Genomic DNA, 21,434 nt, shown 5'->3' on the forward strand with positions numbered 1-21,434 from the left:
GCTGCAGAGCCACCAGCAGCATGCATATATATATATATCATAGGAACAAGTAACCAAACAACATTGTTTGCTGTTATTTTTTATTTTATTATGGTATTTACAATAAATGTGACACATGTCTTGTCCCCTTTAAGATCTTGCTAGTTTTTATTGGTATAACATAGGGGCAGACTGGAAGGAGCTGAAGAGATGCTGGGGAGAGAAAGGGACCTACAGGACATTGGGCTGGCAAGGTAAGTGGTGTTATTCATGGTAATGAAGGGTAAACATATTAATGAAACTAACAGGAAATATTACTAATGTGGAAAGGAGTACCAAACATTAATAAGGCCAGAAAAATAATGCAGAGAGAGCTTTAAATAGTACAGTCAGATTACCCAGAAGATAAAAAATCTGTGTAGAAAGGTAATCCAAGATACAGACTTTCAACAGGTGGGATAAACCTGGATTCAGGTAAAAAACCAGCAGGAGAGGGTTCTGGCGAGGATGTCTATAGAGAATCCCCTTGTGGAGTTCTTCCCTGATGCCTCTGTTGGGGGGACAGGTTGAGGGCTTGACCTGAAATCCAAAAGAGTCTTGGCAATGTAAGAGAGCCATAACCACCCCTGGGGGCTGCAGGGTTCAGTACAAGAAAGACATGGACAAAACTAGAAGGGATTTTTTGAAGACTATAAAGTAGAAGGGGATGGAAACATCCTCATGCCAATCACATGCTGTTGTTACCAAGGCAATTAAAATGAAATAACCTGGGATTACACCATGCTTTTAAAAAAAGGAAATGGTGGTTATTGTACAACCTAAATTTACTTTTGTTATTCCCAGATGCTTACAGGACTGTTAGTTGTCCATTTGAATTTTGCATTCGTATATACAGATCAGCAATCTTGTTGCTAGGGTACAGCCAGGAGTAATGGGATGAAACTCAAACAGCTTTCCTGTCTGTCGCCATCATTTACTTTATTTCTATTGCAGAAACACCTAAAGGGCCCATTGGGAGTTCAGGGCCCCATTGCAGTAGGCACAGTATACACATGAAAGATTGGTGCTGTCCTGAAGAGTTTATTATCTTAGTAAATGATGAGAGACAACAGGTGGAGAGAAAGCAAACAAACAGGAGGAAGTCGGCAAAGGAGAAGCTAACAGTGATCTGATTAAGTATGGTAAAAGATATAGCAGTCCCAGCACACAAACTGCTTAGCCATGTCTCTCTGTTTGAGACAGAGCCATAATGCATTGAAGTCAACTGAAAAAATTCCCATTCACTTCAACAGGCTTTGGGTCTGAAGCTTATTGAGTGAACTCTTCCGTTATTCACAATTTAACATTTTTACACAACTACTTCTTGTTGTCAGTTTATAGCACATACAGTTTGCAGAACTGCAAAGCACCTCAGGACGACCTTGTAGGACAGAAACTATGTAAAGAGAATCCCATTATATTGTGTTGTGTTCCACTAATCGACTTTGAAAGGGACAGTTCCTTCCCTGCAACCCTCAATTGTAGTTAAAAATAAGTCTGAGGTTCTCTAGCAGCAGAGTGAAAGAGGATGTTTTGCTTTGTGTAAAATTATAAAAAAAAATCTTCCAAAAAGTCCCACACATGTAATAGTAGGAAAAGAATTCCAATGTGTTTAGCTCAGCACCAAGAAAGTAAAACAGAGAAGTAGTGGTAATGAAATAGTTTATCTTGAGTGAGGATGGGTGCAAAAGGATGAAACAAAGCACTAAAAACCAAAATCTCCCTCACACCCTAAAAGTTCAAGTTATAAAGCCCCTTGAACTCTTAGTTTCTTAAAAATTGGCAATTATTTCTGATCCACAAATTAAGCATTTAAACTCTGCAGCCACTCTGGCCTGGATCTCCTTATGCAGTAGAGTCTGCATCAGAGACTCAGACACATAGACTGTAAGGTCAGAAGGGATCACCATGATCATCTAGTCTGACCTCCTGCACGTTGCAGGCCACTTCTAAAGCATTCACCTCTTTATATATCTATGTATATAATGTATTTAGATGTAAAAGTGAGGGAGGGGGGACTGGATGGCTCCAGAGATCAGTGTAAGTGATCCTCCAGCTCTAGTTCGCTGGTTCAAAAGTAGATATCAGGATTGTCTAAAAATCTTTTTCTGATAGCCTACCTGATGCCCTTCCATACATTAGAGTGACCATACATACCGTTTTGGCAGTAACAATCCCCTTTTTCAGCTCTGTCCCAGCTGTCCCTACTTTTTTGCCAAAACTGGGCATTTGTTCCTGACTTGTACAGGCAGCACTGCTTGCCAGCAGCACTGGAGACGTAATCTTCTCCACTGCTGCTGGTGGGCAGCGCTGCCTTCAGAGCTGTTCCCCCCCCCCTCCGGCCCCCGGGCAGCAGCTGCCGCTCTCCGGCCATAAGACAGAGTGGAGAGTGGCTGCTGCTGCCCGGAGAGTCAGTTCTGAAGGCAGCGCCGCCTGACAGCAGCAGAGAAATTTGTTGCCTGTTTGCAAGATTGTTGGTACGAGGCCAAAGTGGAGCTTTGAGTGGACCAAAACTTTTTAATAAACAACAAAAGGAACAAAACTTTCATTATTTTTGACAAGTTACATTCTCTGAAGTGTGTCTGGTGTTTCCAAAGAGTTGAAGTGGATTTGGAAGGAAATTTCAGGCAATAAATCCTATCTGACTAGGCTTTGATTTTGCTATCATTATGTATCAGTTTCATAATAGTGGCTTGACCATTTCCAGCATTTTGAGGAACAGCACTGTAGTACAGGTGGACCAACTCCAAAAAGGCTCTCATGTTTTATCAGAATTTTTCAGAACCTTTGAGATGACAGAACAGATGGCTCTGGGATTCATAATGAGTTAGGAAGTTGTTCACTTCGAGAGTTTTGACTTATATCCAACCCACGTCAGCATGAATGGAGATGAAGTTGTTAATCTCTACTGGAAACAATGTATAGAGCTGTGAAAATGAAGCTCAGAGTCAGGAACATCTAAATTCTAATCCTGATTTGGTTACTGACTTGCTATGTATTCTTGGCCAAATTCAGACCATAGCTGTTCCAAGTGAGGCAAGCTAGAACAGACCAGGGTCACCTAATAACGAGATGACATACAGGACTAGAAATGGTCCTGCAAGGGCCCAGGAAGGCCAGACTGCACTGAGGCTAACCTAAGAAGAGCTACAAGCAGATTGAAGTATCTCTGAGTTCCTGGTGAGAATGGGAGGAACCAGTGGCAGGGCAATTTAATTGGAGACTTGGGTGACAGATGTGTCAGCTCAGGACCTATATTTAACAATATTACCGGGAAGCTTGTGTGAATGTGATGAGCTATTGTTTCAGGTAGTGAATTGGGAAGGATTTATATCTGAAGTCTAATAAGTTCCTACATTATAATTTTGTCATTAATCCTACATAGCAGTTACTCTGTGTAAACGTTGAATAGACTGCCAGCGTAAAATTGTCCTGTACGTAAAGACGGTCTCCCTTTGTCAATGGCATTTGCATAGGGGTTAAACCCTTTTTCTTCCCAAATTCCCCCTTACTTCAGATGCTCATGGTTTTAATAAGGAGATACATTCACAGCACTCCCAGACTAAATCAGGGTGATAGGCAATAGTCTCTCCAACATCCCAACCTGCTATGATCTGCCTCCTTCCTATGTCTCTGAACAGTCTTTAGAAAAGAATGTTTTCCCACTTCCCCTTAAGTATTCTTTGAGCTCAAAGAGGAAGATCTCTCACATGACAACTGCTCAGGTGACCTCTGTAAACATCAGATGAATGTCCACATTCCACTGTTCAAGGACTCAGAGAATTTAACTCCAGAAATATAAGATTAGTGCTGCCTTTTAGAAATAACCATAAAGATTTAGGCACATGTAGTTAGAACATATCTGACGACACTATCATCATAAGAGTTAGAAGATCTGTTGTCTATTAGCATTATAGATTGAGACTTTAGTGATGGGGAATGAGAAGGGTGCATGCCGCAGAATGGAGTTCCTCTGCAACTATAGAGTTGCCTCTGACTGGAAGAGATGATAAACTTTATTCCCTGGCTTTCAGAGGAGATTATTGAGCTTTAAACCTGTGAGGTGTTCAAGTAGTTTCCTAATGAGGAAGGTCATTTTCAAAGCACTGAAGAATTCCCAGGTAACAGTGAAGGAGAATATGTTCAAATGTACCTCTACCCCGATATAACACGACCCGATATAACACAAATTCGGACATAATGTGGTAAAGCAATGCTCCAGGGGGGCGGGGCTGCGCACTCCAGCGGATCAAAGCAAGTTCGATATAACACGGTTTCACCTATAACAAGGTAAGATTTTTTGGCTCCCAAGGACAGCGTTATATAGGGGTAGAGGTGTAACCGGGGACCATAGTAAGAGTTAAGGGAAGAAACAAATCATATAAATAGGTTTTATGACAATCCTTTTTTTCTACATTTTAATTCACACTAATAAGAGTTTTAACAGGAAGGGTGATTAACCATTAGAACAAACTATCAAGGGAAGTAGTAGTTGGTTCTATGTCTTTTGACATCTTCAGATCAAGATGGGATTCCTTTCAGGAAGCTATGCTTTAGCCAAACACAAATTATTGGAGTCAATGAAAGGGTAACTGGGTGAAAATATATGATCTGTGTTATACAAGAGGTAGGACTAGATGATCTAATGGTTCCTTCTGGCCTTAAAATCTATAGGGAGACTCACTGTGAATTGATTACTTTTGATCCCAATCCCATGGGAAGACTTCAATTTACTTTAATGAGTTCTGGATCAGGCTCTTACTGAATCAATAACTTAAACATAATTAAAATAACCCCAAAGTTATACATCAAATTGTTGATTTTGATAAAATTAGTTCAGTATTACTTATACTTCATAATGTCCTGTAGCATAGTTTATAAAAATAAGGAGACCTTAGTAATATGGGAACTTACTACAACCTCTACTGTTAGATCTTTGCTAAGCAGTGTGGGGAAAAGGGTCAAGTGTGGTGCTGCTGTACTGTGCTTATAATTTGACAGTACTTGAACTGTATTGTTAATATCCTGTGCAGACTATAAGCAAGGAATGACACTGAATTTATTTGTAAAATCCTGTAATGGTTTAGGTCCTGGAATCCTAGCTACCTAGGAGACTACATCTCTTTCTTTAAAGATAGGGTGATCATACATCCCATTTCGGCTTAGACAGTACCCTTTTTAAGCTCTGTCCTGGACATCGTGACTTTTTTGGCAAAACTGAGTATTTGTCCTGTTTGCTCTTGCCCGAGGGTAGCATGGAGGAATGTCCTGGCAAAATCAAATGGGGCAAATCCCCAGTTTTACCAAAAATGTCGTGACATCACCTTGGGTGAGCAGTGATGCCAGGCAACTCAGGCCAGCCCTGCCTGGTGGGGCTTGGGCCAGCCAAGTGGCTGGGGTTGAGCAAAAGACAACGCCAGTCAGTGTCCCATTTTCAGTTTAGGGAAATATGGTCACCCTCCGATACAGGAAATAAGTTGGTGGGTTTCAGGGCAGGGTCCAATAGACAGGCATCCATATCACAAGAACCCTCTCTCAGCTCCCAAGGATTTAAAGAAACAAAATAAAATTATAGACCTAACATGATCTTTGCAAGCTGCTGCTCTAGTTGTATGTTCTATCCCCTTTGCCTATCCTTTGTCTGTCATCTGTTTAGATTTTAAAGTTTTTGTGGCAGGGTCTCTCCCATTCTATTTGGACAGTGCCTAGCAAAACAGGGTCTCTCTCTCAACTGGCACTACCATGGTAAATAAAAATAAAAATCCACACCTGCTATTGGCACCAAGATGTACCTCCGACAGTCTCAGCAGAGAAATTAAGGACTGAATGGGTCATGGAGACAATAATTCTCTCTATTCAAGATGAGGTGCCACAACAAGAGTGTTGTTTAGGTATAGCAGCATGATAGCGTGGGGAAATTTGCACTATGCTTGCTCATGCTGTAACTATTCTGTGCATAGAATACATCAGTTTCCAGAACTTTCAATCCAGCACCAACCCCCTTAAAATAAGTTAAAATAAATGGCGGTTTATCCATATCTCAACTCTGTAAGAATGTCTCCTTCAGCACCAGAAATCCTAAGTATCAGTAGACGGTACAACTTAATACTTAGGTAAGTGCACTGACTGCAAGATACTGCATAGAATCTTTCCCATTGTTTAGCGTGTCATTCCCTCTTCTAACTGATACATGTGGTGAGATAGGACCACTACATCCTCTTGAAACATCAAGGAGAATCTAATCTTAAAACATCTTTACTTGTCCTTGAGTTGGTAAAGGATACTATTCAATATTTTCATTAATGACTTGGATAATAAAGTGGCAAGTACAGTAAAACCTGCCAAGAATGACCACTCATGGGAATTAGCAAAAGCGGTTGCTTGTAAAAGGTGGTCTCTTTTCAAAGGTTTTTACTCCAGAGAGGGGTGATGTTCCATGGCCTCTGCAAGCAGATGCTTATGACAAGTGGTCTCTCTTCAGAAGTGGTCTCTAAGGCAGATTTTACTGTACACATAACATTTGCAAATGACACCAAGCTAGGAGGAGCTTGAAGTACTTTGGAGGAGAAAATTAGAATTCAAAACAGCCTTAACAAATTCACCTAAATTCAACAAAGACAAGTGCAAAATACTTCACTTAGGAAGGAAAAAAATCAAATGTACAACTACAAAATGGGGAATAACTGGCTGGATGGTAGTACTGCTAGAAAGGATCTGGGGGTTATAGTGGATCACAAGTGGAATGGGTCAACAACATGATGCAGTTGCACAAATAGCTAATATTCTGGGATAAATTAACAAGAGTGTTATATGTAGAATCATAGATTATTAGGGTTGGAAGAGACCTCAGGAGGTTATCTAGTCCAACCCTCTGCTCAAAGCAAGACCATTCCTCAGCTAAATCCCCAAATCACCCCCTCAAGGGCTGAACTCACAACCCTGGGTTTAGGGGGCCAATGCTCAAACCACTGAGCTATCCCTCCCTTCGCCTGCTCTGCTTGTACTGGTGAGGCCTCAGTTGGAGTACTGTGTCCAATTCTGAGTGCTACACTTTAGGAAAGATATGGTAAAATTGGAGAAAGCCCAGGGGAGAGCAACAAAATGATAAAAGGTTTAGAAAACCTGACTCTGAGGAAAGATTAAAAAACTGGAAATGTTTAGTCTTGAGAAAAGACAACAAAGGGGGAACCTGATAGTCTTCAAACATGTTAAGAGCTGCTATAATGACAATGGTGTTGTTGATGCTCACTGAAGTAGGACAAGTGGCAATGGGCTTAATCCACAGTAAGGGAGAAGGGAGATATATATTAGATATTAGGAAAAACTTTCTAATTGCAGGGTACTTAAGTTCTGGAATAGGCTTCCCAGGGAGGCTGCAGGTTCCCCTTCATTGGAGGCTTTTAAGAACACTTTGGAAAAACACCTGTCAGGAATGGTCTAGGTTTATTCGGTCCTGCCTCAGCACAGACCACTGGACTTGACATCTTAAGGTCCTTTCAGCCCTACAATTCTGATCGTTTCATTCACTGTATGACAGGCATTTTTCTTCTTTCACTACACTCACTCTGCCAGCACTTGGAGAGTTTAGTTTCTACAATCACACTTACAAGCATTTATTGAGTATTATTGAGCAGATGTAGCTAACGTGTTATGTCTGGTGAACTCTTGGGAAACTTCATATACAGGAAGATCCTTCTCCAACTATCAAGCCACCAAGGAGCAAGGAGGCTGGCAGACAGATTTCTTAGTCAGAGTGCATATAAAGTATTTTCTGGGTACTATCCTCAGGCTACATCCTATACTCTTCATCACAGTGGTGAACCCAGATGGAGCGACCAGAATTATCCTGCACAACACTAATGCATCCTTCTTCACAGCATATTACAGTCCTATGTCCTCTAGCCTATGAAGCACTTAGTTGAATTTCTCTATTTAATGGATCCCAATTCCGTCTACTAGATCTAGTGTATAGAAACCTTCTTTTCATCTGACTGCTGCCACTTCCCCACTGGGCCTCTACTTGCTGACAATGTTTTTATAAATAGATTGAGAATTTCCCTTGGTAGATTGCCACCAGAAACTAAGATTTTCATAACTTGTGAAACATTTCCTTAGCTAGGTCTCTCTCCTCATTCAGAGAGACTCTGTTCATAGTCTATTGTAATAAGCTGCTATTTCTGGCTCAAGCGTCACTGAAGAGGAAGGAAAGCAAAATTACCCAAACATTTTGGATTTTTTTCCTTTCGAGAGAATCCTGTTGTACAATGGAAAGATGCACCTATAATTCATTGACACAGACCCTAATCAGAAGAGTGTCAGAGTTTTAGAATAAAATATAAACAAAAATTGCTAACACCAAGTACAGTGTTAAAGAGTCAGCACTGGATCCTGAGGAAAAACCTAATAACCTGACTATGAGAGATAGAGAACTCATTATGCCCAATTTAGACACTCAGATTCTGGAGCAAATTAATCCCTGGTGAAATTCCAATGGAGCTATACCACAGACGCATTTGGCTCTAGCAGTTTAAAAGTTTGACTAATACTAGAGTTTGTATGCCACTCAGGAAAGACTGAATAAGAAGAGCAAAGAAAAAAAGAGAAAATTCTAATGGAAAATATGTATAGTCAATATGGAGAAGCCTGCATACAGAAAACTCAGTTTTGGACATCTAGATTTCAGAGGAGGCTCCTCTTTCCTTAATACAAAAAAGAAAAAACATGGAATCAACCTGAAGTGGGATGCGCTGTGAGAAAATGAAAAATGGCTTTTGACTGTGTAACGAGGGTTGCCGGGGCTCAACCCTCCCTGTGGAGGAGGGGAGCCACACCGGCCTCGTTCTGTCCTCCAAGGGTCCGGCTCCTTGGAGTCACCGTCCGGGGACGTTCGGTCCCTATGGAGAGGACTGAGCACAGGTAAAGTCAACGGGGCCCAGCCTTTGATGCAGGCGGGCACCAACAAACACAGTTACAGTTTCTATGGGCTCTGGCCCTTTGGGCAGGGCAGAGCAGTGGCAAAGTTAGAGGGAGTCCAGCCCTTGGTTCAGCGGGCACCAAAACAGTACAAGGAGCTCTAGCCCTTGTGGAGCCAGGCAGAGCAGTGGCAACCACAATGGTCTCCTTAGTTGATGAAGGGGATTCTGCACCCAGTTACGGGTGGCAGGGGTGAAGCGAGGCCCACCCACCTCTGCGTTCCAGCCAGGCCCTAGTAGCGGCTGTCCGCCGCTAAGCAGTCAGTGGGGATCTGACCTGGAACACACTGACAGAGCATCAGTGGGGATCCTGACCGAAACACACTGCTCATAGGCTCGGGGCCCCTGCAGCCTGACTGTAGTTAGCTGCCCCCAGGCTTACTCCCATTTCCCCTCATTTCCTACTTGTTCCGCAGGGTCGCCCAGCACCATGGGCTCCTCCAGTCAGGGGCTGGCAGTAGTCCGGATACCTAGAGAAGGTAGTGCCAGTCTGTCCGAGGCTCCTTGGGGACGTAGTAGGCGGGGTAGCTCTGGCAGCCCCTCATCGTAGCGGATGCGGGGTAGCTCTGGCAGCCCCTGGTGCTGGTCTCGGAGCTCAGCAGCTTCCAGCAACGGGTCAGCATACACACACCTGCTCTGGCTGGCGGCGTGACTCCAACTGAAGGTTGGCCACCCGGCTTTTATTCTTCCGGTCGCCGCCGACCCTCTGAGGGGCGGACTTCCGCCCAGCAGTTCCGCCCGTGGGGATGATTGACGGGGCTCAACCCTCCCTGTGGAGGAGGGGAGCCACACTGCCTCGCTACAGACTGCAAAAGAAAAAAAGGTTACAAAACCCCTCAAATTAGTTTTGCGAACTCTGGGAACCCAAAATATGGTTTGAGATGTTCATCCATCCCTACTGATCTTATACATGTCACACATCTAGTAATCTATCATAGTTATGCCTTTTACTATAGTCAGCATGTTTGAATGCACTTTCTGCCCTACCTATACAACAACTATAATTGAATTAGTGGACCTAGCTATAACACAGTTTTGACTTGGAGCCTAGATGGAACCTACTAGGGTCCCGGTTAAACCAGTCTAGGCTATTAACACAACTACAGGAGATGAATTATGGAACAACCATATTTTAACTGTCTCAGCTGATGTTGTTACAGTCAGAGTTGCAAGTGCTCTGTCCTAGCAAGGAAGAAAATTAAATTAAAGAGTTACTCTAGAGAGTTGTAACTTCACACAGCCCCTCCCTGTACTCAGCAATGGATTATAGCTATGTTTAAACAAATCATTTGTTTGCTATAGTCAGGACTGGTAGCATTGTCTATTATTAAGGTTTCCTGGCACTTCCTACTATAAGTTATTATTTTCACTTGCTTATAACTTTGCCAAGCGTCAACCATTTGGGCTGAAATTTTCTATACCAAGCGTCCGCTTCAGGCTGAATTGTTTGTGGGGGCGGTGCGGGGAGAAGGAGTGCTGAAAAATAGGCCAAAGTCATTCATCTATGTCTGAAAATTAGGGTAGGGAAAATTATGTTTTGACTACGTTTAAATATTCTGGTGACTTTCTTTTAAAAGTTATAGCACCCCCTTGCTTTCGAGAATGGCCTTGAAATGTGCAGGTGGGAGGGGAGGTAGCTTTTGCATCAGGGATCGGCTATTAGCCATCACTGTGAAAATCTGCTCAAAACTTGGCCAGGTTATAACCTTCGAAACACCAATAACAATTCTCAAACTCATTAGAGACTTAGATTTCAGCAGTTAAATTCCAAAGTTCCCATATGCATTGGGATGCTCTAGCCCAGGACCAAACAGGACATTCCCTGCAATTGCAGTTCTGGTCTGCTGCAGGCCATAATGGGTGTAGGTCCAGACACTGGAACAGACAACATGGAGTTCTCAGTGAACCCCTTGATTAGCCCAGGTAACATGAAAAAGGAAGCTGTCTGATTCAAATGTGTGAGGGGAGAGGACAGTATAAGCCTAAATCTCAGTTTTAGGCTCTGCTGTGATCCACAAAACTCTGCCAAACCCCAGAGGTACATAAACTAATTCAGTGCCTAAATTTTCAGGGTAAAAGTTTCCTCAGCACCTAAGTTTCTACCTCTAGGTATAGGCACTGCTGCCTCACTCTGAGTGTGGGGGCCGGCTCCAGGCCCCAGCATGCCAAGCACTTGCTTGGGGCGGCATGCTGTGGGGGGGCGCTCTGCCGGTGGCTGGTAGGGCGGCAGGCAGCTCCGGTAGACCTCCCGCAGGCGTCCCTGCGGAGGGTTTGCTGGTCCCGCGGCTCTGGTGGAGCATCCACAGGCACGCCTGCAGGAGGTCCACTGGAGCCGCGGGAGCAGCGGACCCTCCGCAGCCACGTCTGCAGGAGATCCACCGGAGCTGTGGGACTGGCAAGTGGAAAAGCGCCCCCCGCAGCATGCCGCAGTGCTTGAGGCGGCGAAATGGATAGACCCGGTCCTGCTGAGTGTCCAAGTGCTTCTCTCTCTCTCAGCTAAGCCCCTGAGCAATCCAAGAAGCAGGCATTCACCTGAGCCATGAGGTGTCGTAAGAGGCTGCATACTGCCTTGGTTCCCATTCAAAATCTGGCAGAAGGAGGTGGTGCCCACCTTAGAATGTTTATCCCAGGGGTTAGCACACTCACCTGTGAAGTGGAATTCCCCCCATCTCTGCCAGGATTTGAATTAGGGTCTCCCACTTTGTAGCAGGTGTGTGTGCTCTAACCACTGAATATTCTGACCTGGGTCTTCCTTAATCTCTCATGTTGAAGCTGTTCCAATGAATAAACAATTACAGTCATTAAGCCAATGAGAGAAAATGTGATAATGACTGTAGCCTGGAGGGTAGGGAACCCACCAGAGAGGTGGATGGCCCAGGATCCAAGTCTCCCTACTCCAATTACTCTTCTGGTTGTGGATTTCTAAACAAAGATTGGTGTCTCCCTGCAGCCTGGATTTAGGCAATTACATTTGTGAGAGGGGCAGGAATTAGGACACTCCCCTCTCATCAGCATCTCCTACTGCCTATCTTAGGTGGCTCCCAGCATAGCGTGCTGGCTTTTGTGGATCGCATTCAAGGGTGCCCGTTTCTCCCCATTCATTGTATAAGGTGCTTAAGAGCCTAACTGAGACTTTGTGGATCACATTGTTGTTCCTGTTATTTTTCTAGGCATGAAAAAATTAGGCACTGCAACTCTCGGCATCATAGTGCCTAAATTCCTTTATTAATCTGAGCCAAGGGGCATGGAAGGAAGGGGATGAGATGAACCGGAAGCTGGGGGTTGAAGACTGGTTTAGGAGCCAGAAGGTTGGGGAAAGATGGAAGTCAGAAGAGAAGGCATTTGGTAGGCAGGGAAAGTGGGACAAGGAGGCGGGAGAATGAGGATACTGAGATTAGATAAAGAACCCAATAAGGTAACTTGGGATGGCGAGCCAGTGGGGACAGAGAACTGGGTGAGTAGGCAGGGGTATTACTGGGGGCCATCTCAATATGCTAAAGTTCAGCCACTTCTCCTGAGACCTCTCACCTATCTGTTATCTGCTGAATCACATATGGACTACCATCAGCTGAATTCATTTTAATATGAAAAAGCTGGAATCCCCGTGGACATTTCTATCATGCCCAGGGGATTGCAAAGATCTTTGTCTCAAAGATATGCACAGACAGCCTTAATTCTGGCATTTCCTGACTTTTGAATGCTTGACCTTGCAACCTAAAAGCTTTTTTAATTTAGTTTGTGAGTGTAATTTTTAAGTAGATAGTCAAACAATCAGTAGAAAAAATACATGACACAAACATAGGCAAAGTAAATGAAAACCTGCTGTTAGGCCCAACCTTATATTAAAGGCTGAGTAAGATTACAGAAAACATTTGGCTTTCTTTGTTTGAAAGACACTGCTGTTGGAGGATGTGGGTGTGTATACACCAGCTGCAATTGCAGAACTCCCTTCCTCTTTCTGTTTACAGAAAGAGCCAGTAGGACCAGTCTCACCACAAATCCCTGGGGTAAAGATCTGTGCAGGAAAATAGATTAGTCACCCAACCATTAGAATTGCCCAATAGGATTACTATTTTATATTAAAATGGCTTCAGCAGCTGCTTGTCAATTTGTGATTCACCAGCTGTGGCTGAACTTCAGCATAGTCAGGTGATAGTAAAAATCTGTTTGTGTTATTTTGTAATTGATTGTTACCGCACTGGTTCAATTAACCATCAGTTTTACTCTTTGTGCTCAGATATCTCTTATCCCCCAAGCATCTCAGCATAACCATATGTCTGATCAATATACTTATCAAAAGGTTTGATATTTTGAGAAGAGACAAAATAGCAACCCCTGAAATTGTGCTAGCACATGGCTTGCTAGGCAATTACTACCAACAACCCCACACAACCTTGAGTTTCAGTATTTTCATAACATACCACCTTTGAGACAAATCACAAAACATTTTGCAAACCGTGATTCAGCCTCACAGCACTCCTGTGAAGTAGGAAAGGCATGTATCCAGATTACTTTACCCTATTACTGAAATGCTAGAGTGAAATGCAGCAGTGGTTTAACAGTTCACCACGTGGCATAATAGTTGAGGACTGGAAATGTAAAACGAATTACTCATGCTAACCTTTGGCCATGAAGATCACTCATGGAAAGTTGCATAGTCACAAGCGCTGTAGGCCTCATTTACAAGTTACACATCTTTTGGATGAGATGTAACTTTAGCCAAGATGTAACAGATTGGGGGAATTCCACGTAGTTCAAACGTATCTTCCCAAATATAGCCTGACATTCTATTTCAGACAGCAACTACCCTGATTCATGACTGTTGATATTGCGTTGACACTTTTTCCTTCTACTAACAGCCGAATAGCTTCATCTCCTCTGTAACGAGGAACACAGTTTTAGCACTAAGACACTTACTGCATGATCCTGCCGTAGCTATTGTCATTTACTATTACTTTTTATACTGGAAGATTTAAACAATGTTTTTAAAAGACATTTGAGTGGGTATGTTATCTTCATTTAAATGGAGATATAGCTGTCCAGCCTGGTTTTTCTGATGGGAGTAAGGGGAGAGAATTCTTTTAATAGTATCAAGAAGCTACTGAACAATGAAAATACTTCTGCAGTCGTGGATGCTGAAATGACCACTGAGCCATCCAATATACTTTTTATATACCTATTCTGATACTCCAGGTGAGCTCTAGTGTCTGCCAGGGATACATTGATTAAAACATTAATATTCTTCTGTCCTTTCACAAAATATGATACTGATCATTAATGACAGTCTTGCCTCTTCCTGGCAGGCAACAAAACAAGTTTTAGTTCCAGGCAACAGCCCATTTTAAGTAGAATTTTATTTTTCCTCCATTTTACTTCAAAATGACATCGGTCCACAATGAAACTCCGTTAATACAAGCTCACATACCTGTGCATACTGACACGGTAACATCAACAGCAGTTGTGTGATTACATTTATGTACCATGGACCTTAACCAAAAAACCATTGGACTCAATTAAAAGATTTTTGAGCTTTTGATTAGGCCCTCACTTTGCATACGCACGTCTAATAGCATCTTAAGGAAGTGGGTGTAGGGGGGAAATATAGCAGGAATGCAAGAGTGGCCAGAGTACTGCAAAGCATTGAAGGGAAAATGAGGCTGAGCTTGATGCAGGAGGAGAGGACTAGTCAGTGACAGGATTTGAAGAGCAAGATACAGCTAGATACAGAGATAAAAAGATGATCTGAGAAGCAGTGTTCTGAATAGACTGGAGGGGAGAGGCTGCAAAGGCGGATCCAATAACTGAGGCAAGATGAGCAAGGCTGCTGGCAGTAGAGAGAAGGAAAGATTTGAGAGATTTCATTGAGGAAGTCACAAGACTTGCAAAGAACATGTTATGAGTATGTGGGAGGAATGGGGGAAAGGTAGCGAAAGTGGAAGAAGTTGGGTAAGGAGTGCGTGGAGTAAAAAGATAAATTCAGTTTTAGAAATGTTGATCTTGAGGTTACATTGATATTGTAACTTGGAAGTCTCAAAGGCAGGCTGGGATAAGAGATTGTACAGGAAGCCTGTGGTTGGTGGCAGGGAGGAGGTTCAGATTACCAGATATAGTTCAGGAATTCTCTATGGGCTTTGGGGCCCTTAATTCTGATTAATCTGAGCAACATTAATTAATCACTTTGTTTGGAGGTTCCCACACACATCCACCTTCCTCCCTCTATTTTTTAAATTAGTAGCATCAATGCATTTTTCTTTGCTATTAGTTTTTACATGTTACACAGATGGGTCAAAACCAATAGATAAACTCAAGTCTCAAAATATTAGCGTATAACAGACTCCACACTTCCTCTCTTGGTCAACTCATTTGGGAATCACTGTACCCTCCATTAACGTTGACTTCGGTTAACTAAGAAGTATGATCAATTAGATAGTTATAAAGCTCCCCTCATGCCTAGTACAAGAATCATCATAGTAAATTATAGTAATTGATATTTTCATACCAAGCCTTAATATAGATACCAGTGAAAGAGCCAGTGCATGTTCCTAGCCAGTGACTACCAGTATTATAGGAGGAAGGCTTGAAGTCCTGGTTAATGGTTAGAGTTAATTGAAAAAACAAGGAGTACTTGTGGCACCTTAGAGACTAACAACTTTATTTGGGCATAAGCTTTCATATTTTCCACTCCAAGCATCTGATGAAGATACATATACGCAGTACATGAAAAGATAGGAGTTCCCTTACCAAGTGGGGGGTCAGTTCTAATGAAACAATTCAATTAAAGTGGGTTATTATCAACAGGAGGAAAAAAAAAATCACTTTTGTAATGGTAATCAGGGTGGTTCATTTCTAGGGTGACCAGACAGCAAGTGTAAAAAATTGGGATGGGGTGGAGGATAATAGGGAGCCTATATAGGAAAAAACCCCAAAATCAGGACTGTCCCTATAAAACTGAGAGATCTGGTCACCCGACCCATTTCAAACAGTTGACAAGAAGGTGTGAGTAACAGCAGGGGGAAATTAGCAGGGGGAAATTAGAAACAAAAACTAAAAAACTAATTTCCCCCTACCAAAATATCCCTCTGCAAGTTTATGACCTGGAGTTTAACAAACAGCTTTGTCTTATTGCATAAAACCTAGAAAGGATATTGACTAGAAAGCAACTAGAAAGCACAAGTGAAATTTATGAGCCTAGTTACACTGTCCAAACCCTGAAGTAGAAAAAGAATAAACAGGATAGCTAGATTTTCAGACTGCATAGTATTGCAAGTGAATGTAGTTATTTTGACCCTGGACCCTTTGAAATGAACTTCAAAATAAAGTTGAGTTAATCCCAGACAATGTGTTGAATTATCTCACTAAATAGAATTAATATTTTAGTGCAGAATTTAAAGTGACAGAAAAAAATCTTCTTGTTCTAATGAAGGACTTTAAAACACTCCAAAAAAATTTGTTTTGATTTTAATTAAGATCTTAAACAAAAAAAAGTCAACCTATTGCTGTGCCAAAAATCCAATTCTAATCTGTGTTATCAACACAAGTTTGGGATTAACATAACTGTAACAGGAACACTGTAGTTCATTTTCTAAAAAAAATCAGTTCTGTTTTTAAAACCCAGATTACCGTTTTTGCACTTGCAAAGTAACTGTGGGCACAATTTTGCAACCGTAATTACTTAATATTCTGGGGCAATCAGATAGGTGGATAAACAAACCACTGCTGCATTTACTTTTGCTCACAAAATTACAGGTACAAGAAATAAGACTTCTAAATTTTAAACAGAATACCAATAAGAACCAAAGCTCACCCAGATTGTGTTCCACTTTGAAAGGCTTTGTCTTCCTGATTTACCAGTATGAGTGGATTTGTAAGTGAATACAAAATTGTTATCATTACTACAGAAGAAAAGCTTTATAGGATTCCGAGATATACATTAAGCATTGTTTAATTGTCCTTTTATTGTGCATCATAAATGTTAATTATAAGCTTTGATCAAAACCCCCACCCAGTGAAACTGTCTCAAGGATTCTTTACAAGTTCACCTGCTGGCTGCCATATAGAATAAGTAATCCTGGCTTTTTTCTTTTATTAAAGTAATTGGGACCCTGACTGCTCCCAAGCACTGTATGAATAAAATTACAGTCTCCCCATTAACTCCTTTTACCTTAAACAAGTACATGAAGTGACTGGGGTTCTTTCTAGAGAGAAATTCAATATTCATTCATGTGGTCAAACTCATAACTATGCCTTCAATGGGGGAAATGAGCTGTTTATTAATAGAAGAATCAGGTAAAGTTATCAAAATGGACTGGGGAGAGAGGAGAAAGGGGGGTCACCCCCAGTTCCTTTAAACTAAAAGGGATCCATCAGGCGGTAATGGGAAATAAAAGTATTTCTTTACTCTCTCTGCAGTTAAAATGCTGGGAAAAGATATATAATCTAGGATTAAAATCTACACATACTTTAATGAGGAAGTATTCTTTACAAAGGAAACAAAATAAGGACAAGTAACAGTTACTGAAAATTATGCAGAATAGCCTCTCATAAGTCAGCGAGGTTCTGATTCTCCTCTGATTTAGTTGGTTACATCAGAGTAGAACTCCATGGATTCAATGAAGTTATGCACACCAGGGTAAGTGAAAATAGAATCATGCCTCCAGTCTACAATGAAGTCTTCCTCCATTTCATCTGCTTGCATAATCTAGTCACCACCTCTCAAGGCAGGTTTGCTCAGCTGGCCTGCAGTTTGTGAATGTTTCTGGAAGGCATATGGACTACAGCAGGTTTAGGAAGTTGAGTTCTTTCCACAAAAAGCCCTACACTGTCCCTACTGAAGTTGAGCTTGTTCTTTCCACTCAAAGTTGGTTTCCAGAAGATCCACATCAGTTATTAAGCTAAAGAGATACTAGCAGAACCGGCAGCATTACCAGTTTGTGGGGTGATGCACCCATTTCACAATCCAGACAGCTAACATTCCTAACAGTTAGTATAAGAATTATGTATATTCGCATCTTACAGACTACTTCCCAGATGAATCAGACTTTTCAAACAGAAAGGACAAGATTTGCCCTCATTTACACCTTTGCAACCTCAGTGGTATTTCTGTGGGTTGAACAGAGCAGAATTTGGGCCATAAGCTGAACACACTGCTATTATATTTGTTCATATGAAGGTCTTTTCTTGCACTTGCAGCATTCTACAGCGCCAGTTCCACTGTGAGCTTTGGGGAAAAAAAAGTTCATTTAATATGCAAAGTCATTTCTCAGATAGACAATTACTTGTGTACTTCAAAGCATTATCAAAGAACTAAAAGCAATTTGGTTAAGACTTTACATAACTTTTCACGTTTCAACTGACATGTAGTTCACAGCACTGGTATAAAAGACATTGCTTCTGAAGTCGTAATAAGCCTGCATTTATAATTCAGTTTGAAGAAACTTTTCTGGAGTAAGAATCACCCAACTTGAAAAATTAAGAAGAGGTTCCACACTTGCCCAAAGACTTGAAATATGCATAGATGTGAGAAGGGGAGCAGTTATATTGTGAATTAGAGATCTACATGCCACAGGCATTCAGACATCTAATAAGAAATCCTAATCAGGGCTAACCAGAGCACCTCTCATGAGCAACCACTATCAAGTGATAGTTCCCTAAGGCTACCATTACTTTAACTTGTTGTCAACTCAGCTCTTTAAGAGGTGGAAAAGACCCTCACAGGACAGAAACAAAATATAAACATTCAAGAAAATACATATTTGAGAACTCAGATGACTCTCCTAGCTCGGGTCACTGTTTCTGAACACATGATTGGGTATGTTTTGGTTGAAAATATTATGAAGTTATTTTATATGCCATACATTTTAGATAAGCAAGTTGGATGACCAATTTTTATTGCCATATTGTTTCTAGTCTCAAAGTTATTTAATGCCATTCTTAGCAATATCTTTTAGAAAAAACAGACGAGGTAAGATCCTCCCACCCTTTTTAATGGAAGATAAATCTACAGCAGAGAAAGAAAGGAGCCTTTTGCCATAAGTGCTTGATAAGTGAAATTAGGTGGACTCCACCAACACTAGTCAATTTTGTTCAGAAGATGCTTACAGGTAATGTCACTTATATACAGGGGAAGGGCTCCTCTCTCTGCAGCTACCAGCATGACTCCAAGTGAGAGGAAGGAAAGAGGGAAGATAAATGGTTTTGGATCACTGTTACAATTTACCCAGCTGGTTTCTCACAAGATAGTCTCTCACAAAGGATTAATATCAGCCTTAAAGTTTATCCTTTTGGACAGCTCCAGTTCAATTTTTTCCATTTCAGTAAAGGACTAGTATACATTCCTACTCTCCAAAAAGTAGAAAATAAAATAAAATTTTAAAATGATAACAGATGACAATTGGATTGTTAGCCATAAGCATCTACTAATTACAGATCAATCACCAGCAGAATGATGCTTCTTTATGGGAGTATTTTACACCTTGGACTCTAGCAATATGGTAGCACTCATCACTGTGAAAACTGTCTCTTACTGAGCTTAGGTCTTGTTAAGATATTGCTCAATGTCCCTTTTACTGCTTTAAAGAAAAAGGCACCAATAACTTATGATTTTCACAGGACCTGTATTTGGGGCCTGTCAGACCTAATGGAAATGTTAAGATTATTAAATGATACTATTAGATTTTAAAGACAATCCACTTCAAAGTTTGCAATTCAAACAGCAGGCCATTGTGCTAATGCATGGTAACCTGAATATGCAATTGACTACATCAATAAACAGAAACTAGCAAGCTTCACTTTCACTGGTAGAAAGAGGCTAGAAAAACAGAAGTTAAACCCAGAGGAAAAGGGTGTAAGAAGAGGAACAGGTTAAAATTCTTCCACTCAAAAAAAAAAAAAAAGTTTGTCATGTCATTAGAAACATTGGTAATTGTGTTATGCAAAAAGAAAATCTGACAGTGATCCTTTAAGTGCACACATATATACACCAAGTGATGCTCAGTCTGAATAAGTTGGAGCTGTAGAGTTTTAATCAGATTTGAACTTTCCCATAGTTTTGTGGCAAGGAGAAGGAGGTTTTCATTCAGCCCATTACAGACATGGAAGGCCCAATTCTGCTCTCACTTACACTGGTGAGAGTTGACAGCAAACCCACTGAGATCAGAATTATAACAGTGAAAGAGAAGGATAAGGCCTGGATGCTAGCAGCAAAGTCTGGAGGAAGTTGAAGTCCAAATGTCATCAAACTTTGAATCTGAAGCTCATCTCTCTATTCCACATCCATTTGGTTTTGTTTCTGGAACTTGATATGCACAGCCAGCATGACAAAGCCAGTGAGAATGCAGGCGGAGCCGAAGATCAAGTAGACAATGCCCAGGAAGGGGTTCTTGCCACCCATCCAGGAAACAGTGCTGAAGATGACCTTCTTGGTGCCCTGGAAGGAGAGGACGGGGTAGTTGTAGGTGATGTCGAGGCGGTAGGTGCCTTGGGGCAGGCCAGAGGAGAAGTTGCCCTCATGCACGCGGCGGTAGAGCTTGCGGAAGGTAGGCAGAGCTGCAGTGCGCATCCACACGATGAAGTCCTCGTTGATGAAGCCGGTATTGTTGAGGTTGCCCATGTCCAGCATGTAGGCAGCATGAGGCCAGTTGGGGGGCTTGGTTGTGCCCTTGAAGGCGGTTTCCAGACTGCCATTGATGAGTTCGGGGTTGCTGAACTTGATGTTGGAGTCGGTCCACCAGGAGATGCCTCGGTTGTCCAGGGGCACGGGGTAGAAGGTGCCGTTGGCCAGGTGGTAGAGGGCGAAGGTGTCGTTGAAGAGGCTGTTGGCGATGGCCCCGCAGGGGGCGATGGGGATGCCCCGGGGGTCCGTGCGGAAGGGGCTGCACTCCGTGGCTGGGTTGCTCAGCCCCGAGGCGTCCCCGCTGAGCTGCCGGTCGTCGCGGGAGACGCTGTAGCGCCGGTGGTTCTGGTAGTAGTTGGAGAGCTGGTAGTAGAGGCACACGGGTCCCGGGAAGCGCTCGGGCAGCTCGAAGCGCAGCGAGCAGGTGCAGCCCCCGGCCCCGGCCAGGCTGGCGTTGGCGCAGCGGGAGCAGTTGTGGCCGCTGCCCGGCGCCCCGGTGTAATCGAGCTCCAGCTCGCGGATGGTGTCCGAGGAGAAGTGCAGCCCCAGCCCCACCGCCAGGCAGGCCAGGCCCGCGCAGAAGAAGAGCGGCAGCGCCGTGCCCGCCGACAGCAGCGGCTGCCAGGCCGGGAGGCGCTGCTGGGTGAAGGCCGTGTTGTCCGGCTTGTTCTGGGCGGCCGCCATGGTGCCCCCACTCCACTGAAGCGCCCCGGCCCGCCTCAGAGCGAGCCCGCCCCGCCTGCGCCGGCCAGGTAAGGGGCGGTGCCGCCAGCCCGCATCCGGCCCCGCCCGGGCAACGGCCCCAGGCACCCCGGCTCCCCGACAGAGCCTTG

At 42.8% G+C, this 21,434-nt stretch overlaps 1 protein-coding gene across 1 annotated transcript; it reads right to left on the bottom strand.

Annotated features, from left to right (window-relative positions):
* Positions 1–19,619: 19,619 nt before the first annotated feature.
* TMEM30B (transmembrane protein 30B) lies at positions 19,620–21,286 on the bottom strand. The gene has a single exon (XM_032767733.2). It carries the CDS (start codon positions 21,283–21,285, stop codon positions 20,251–20,253), a length of 1,035 nt encoding a protein of 344 aa, XP_032623624.1. The 5' UTR covers position 21,286; the 3' UTR covers positions 19,620–20,250.
* Positions 21,287–21,434: the final 148 nt, after the last annotated feature.

The sequence above is a fragment of the Chelonoidis abingdonii genome, chromosome 19, assembly GCF_003597395.2.
Source record: "Chelonoidis abingdonii isolate Lonesome George chromosome 19, CheloAbing_2.0, whole genome shotgun sequence".
NCBI classification, from domain to species: Eukaryota; Metazoa; Chordata; order Testudines; family Testudinidae; genus Chelonoidis; species Chelonoidis abingdonii.

Bases quoted from the DNA above. Each gene is read 5' to 3' on its own strand.
- TMEM30B (XM_032767733.2), bottom strand. From the start codon at position 21,285: ATGGCGGCCGCCCAGAACAAGCCGGACAACACGGCCTTCACCCAGCAG.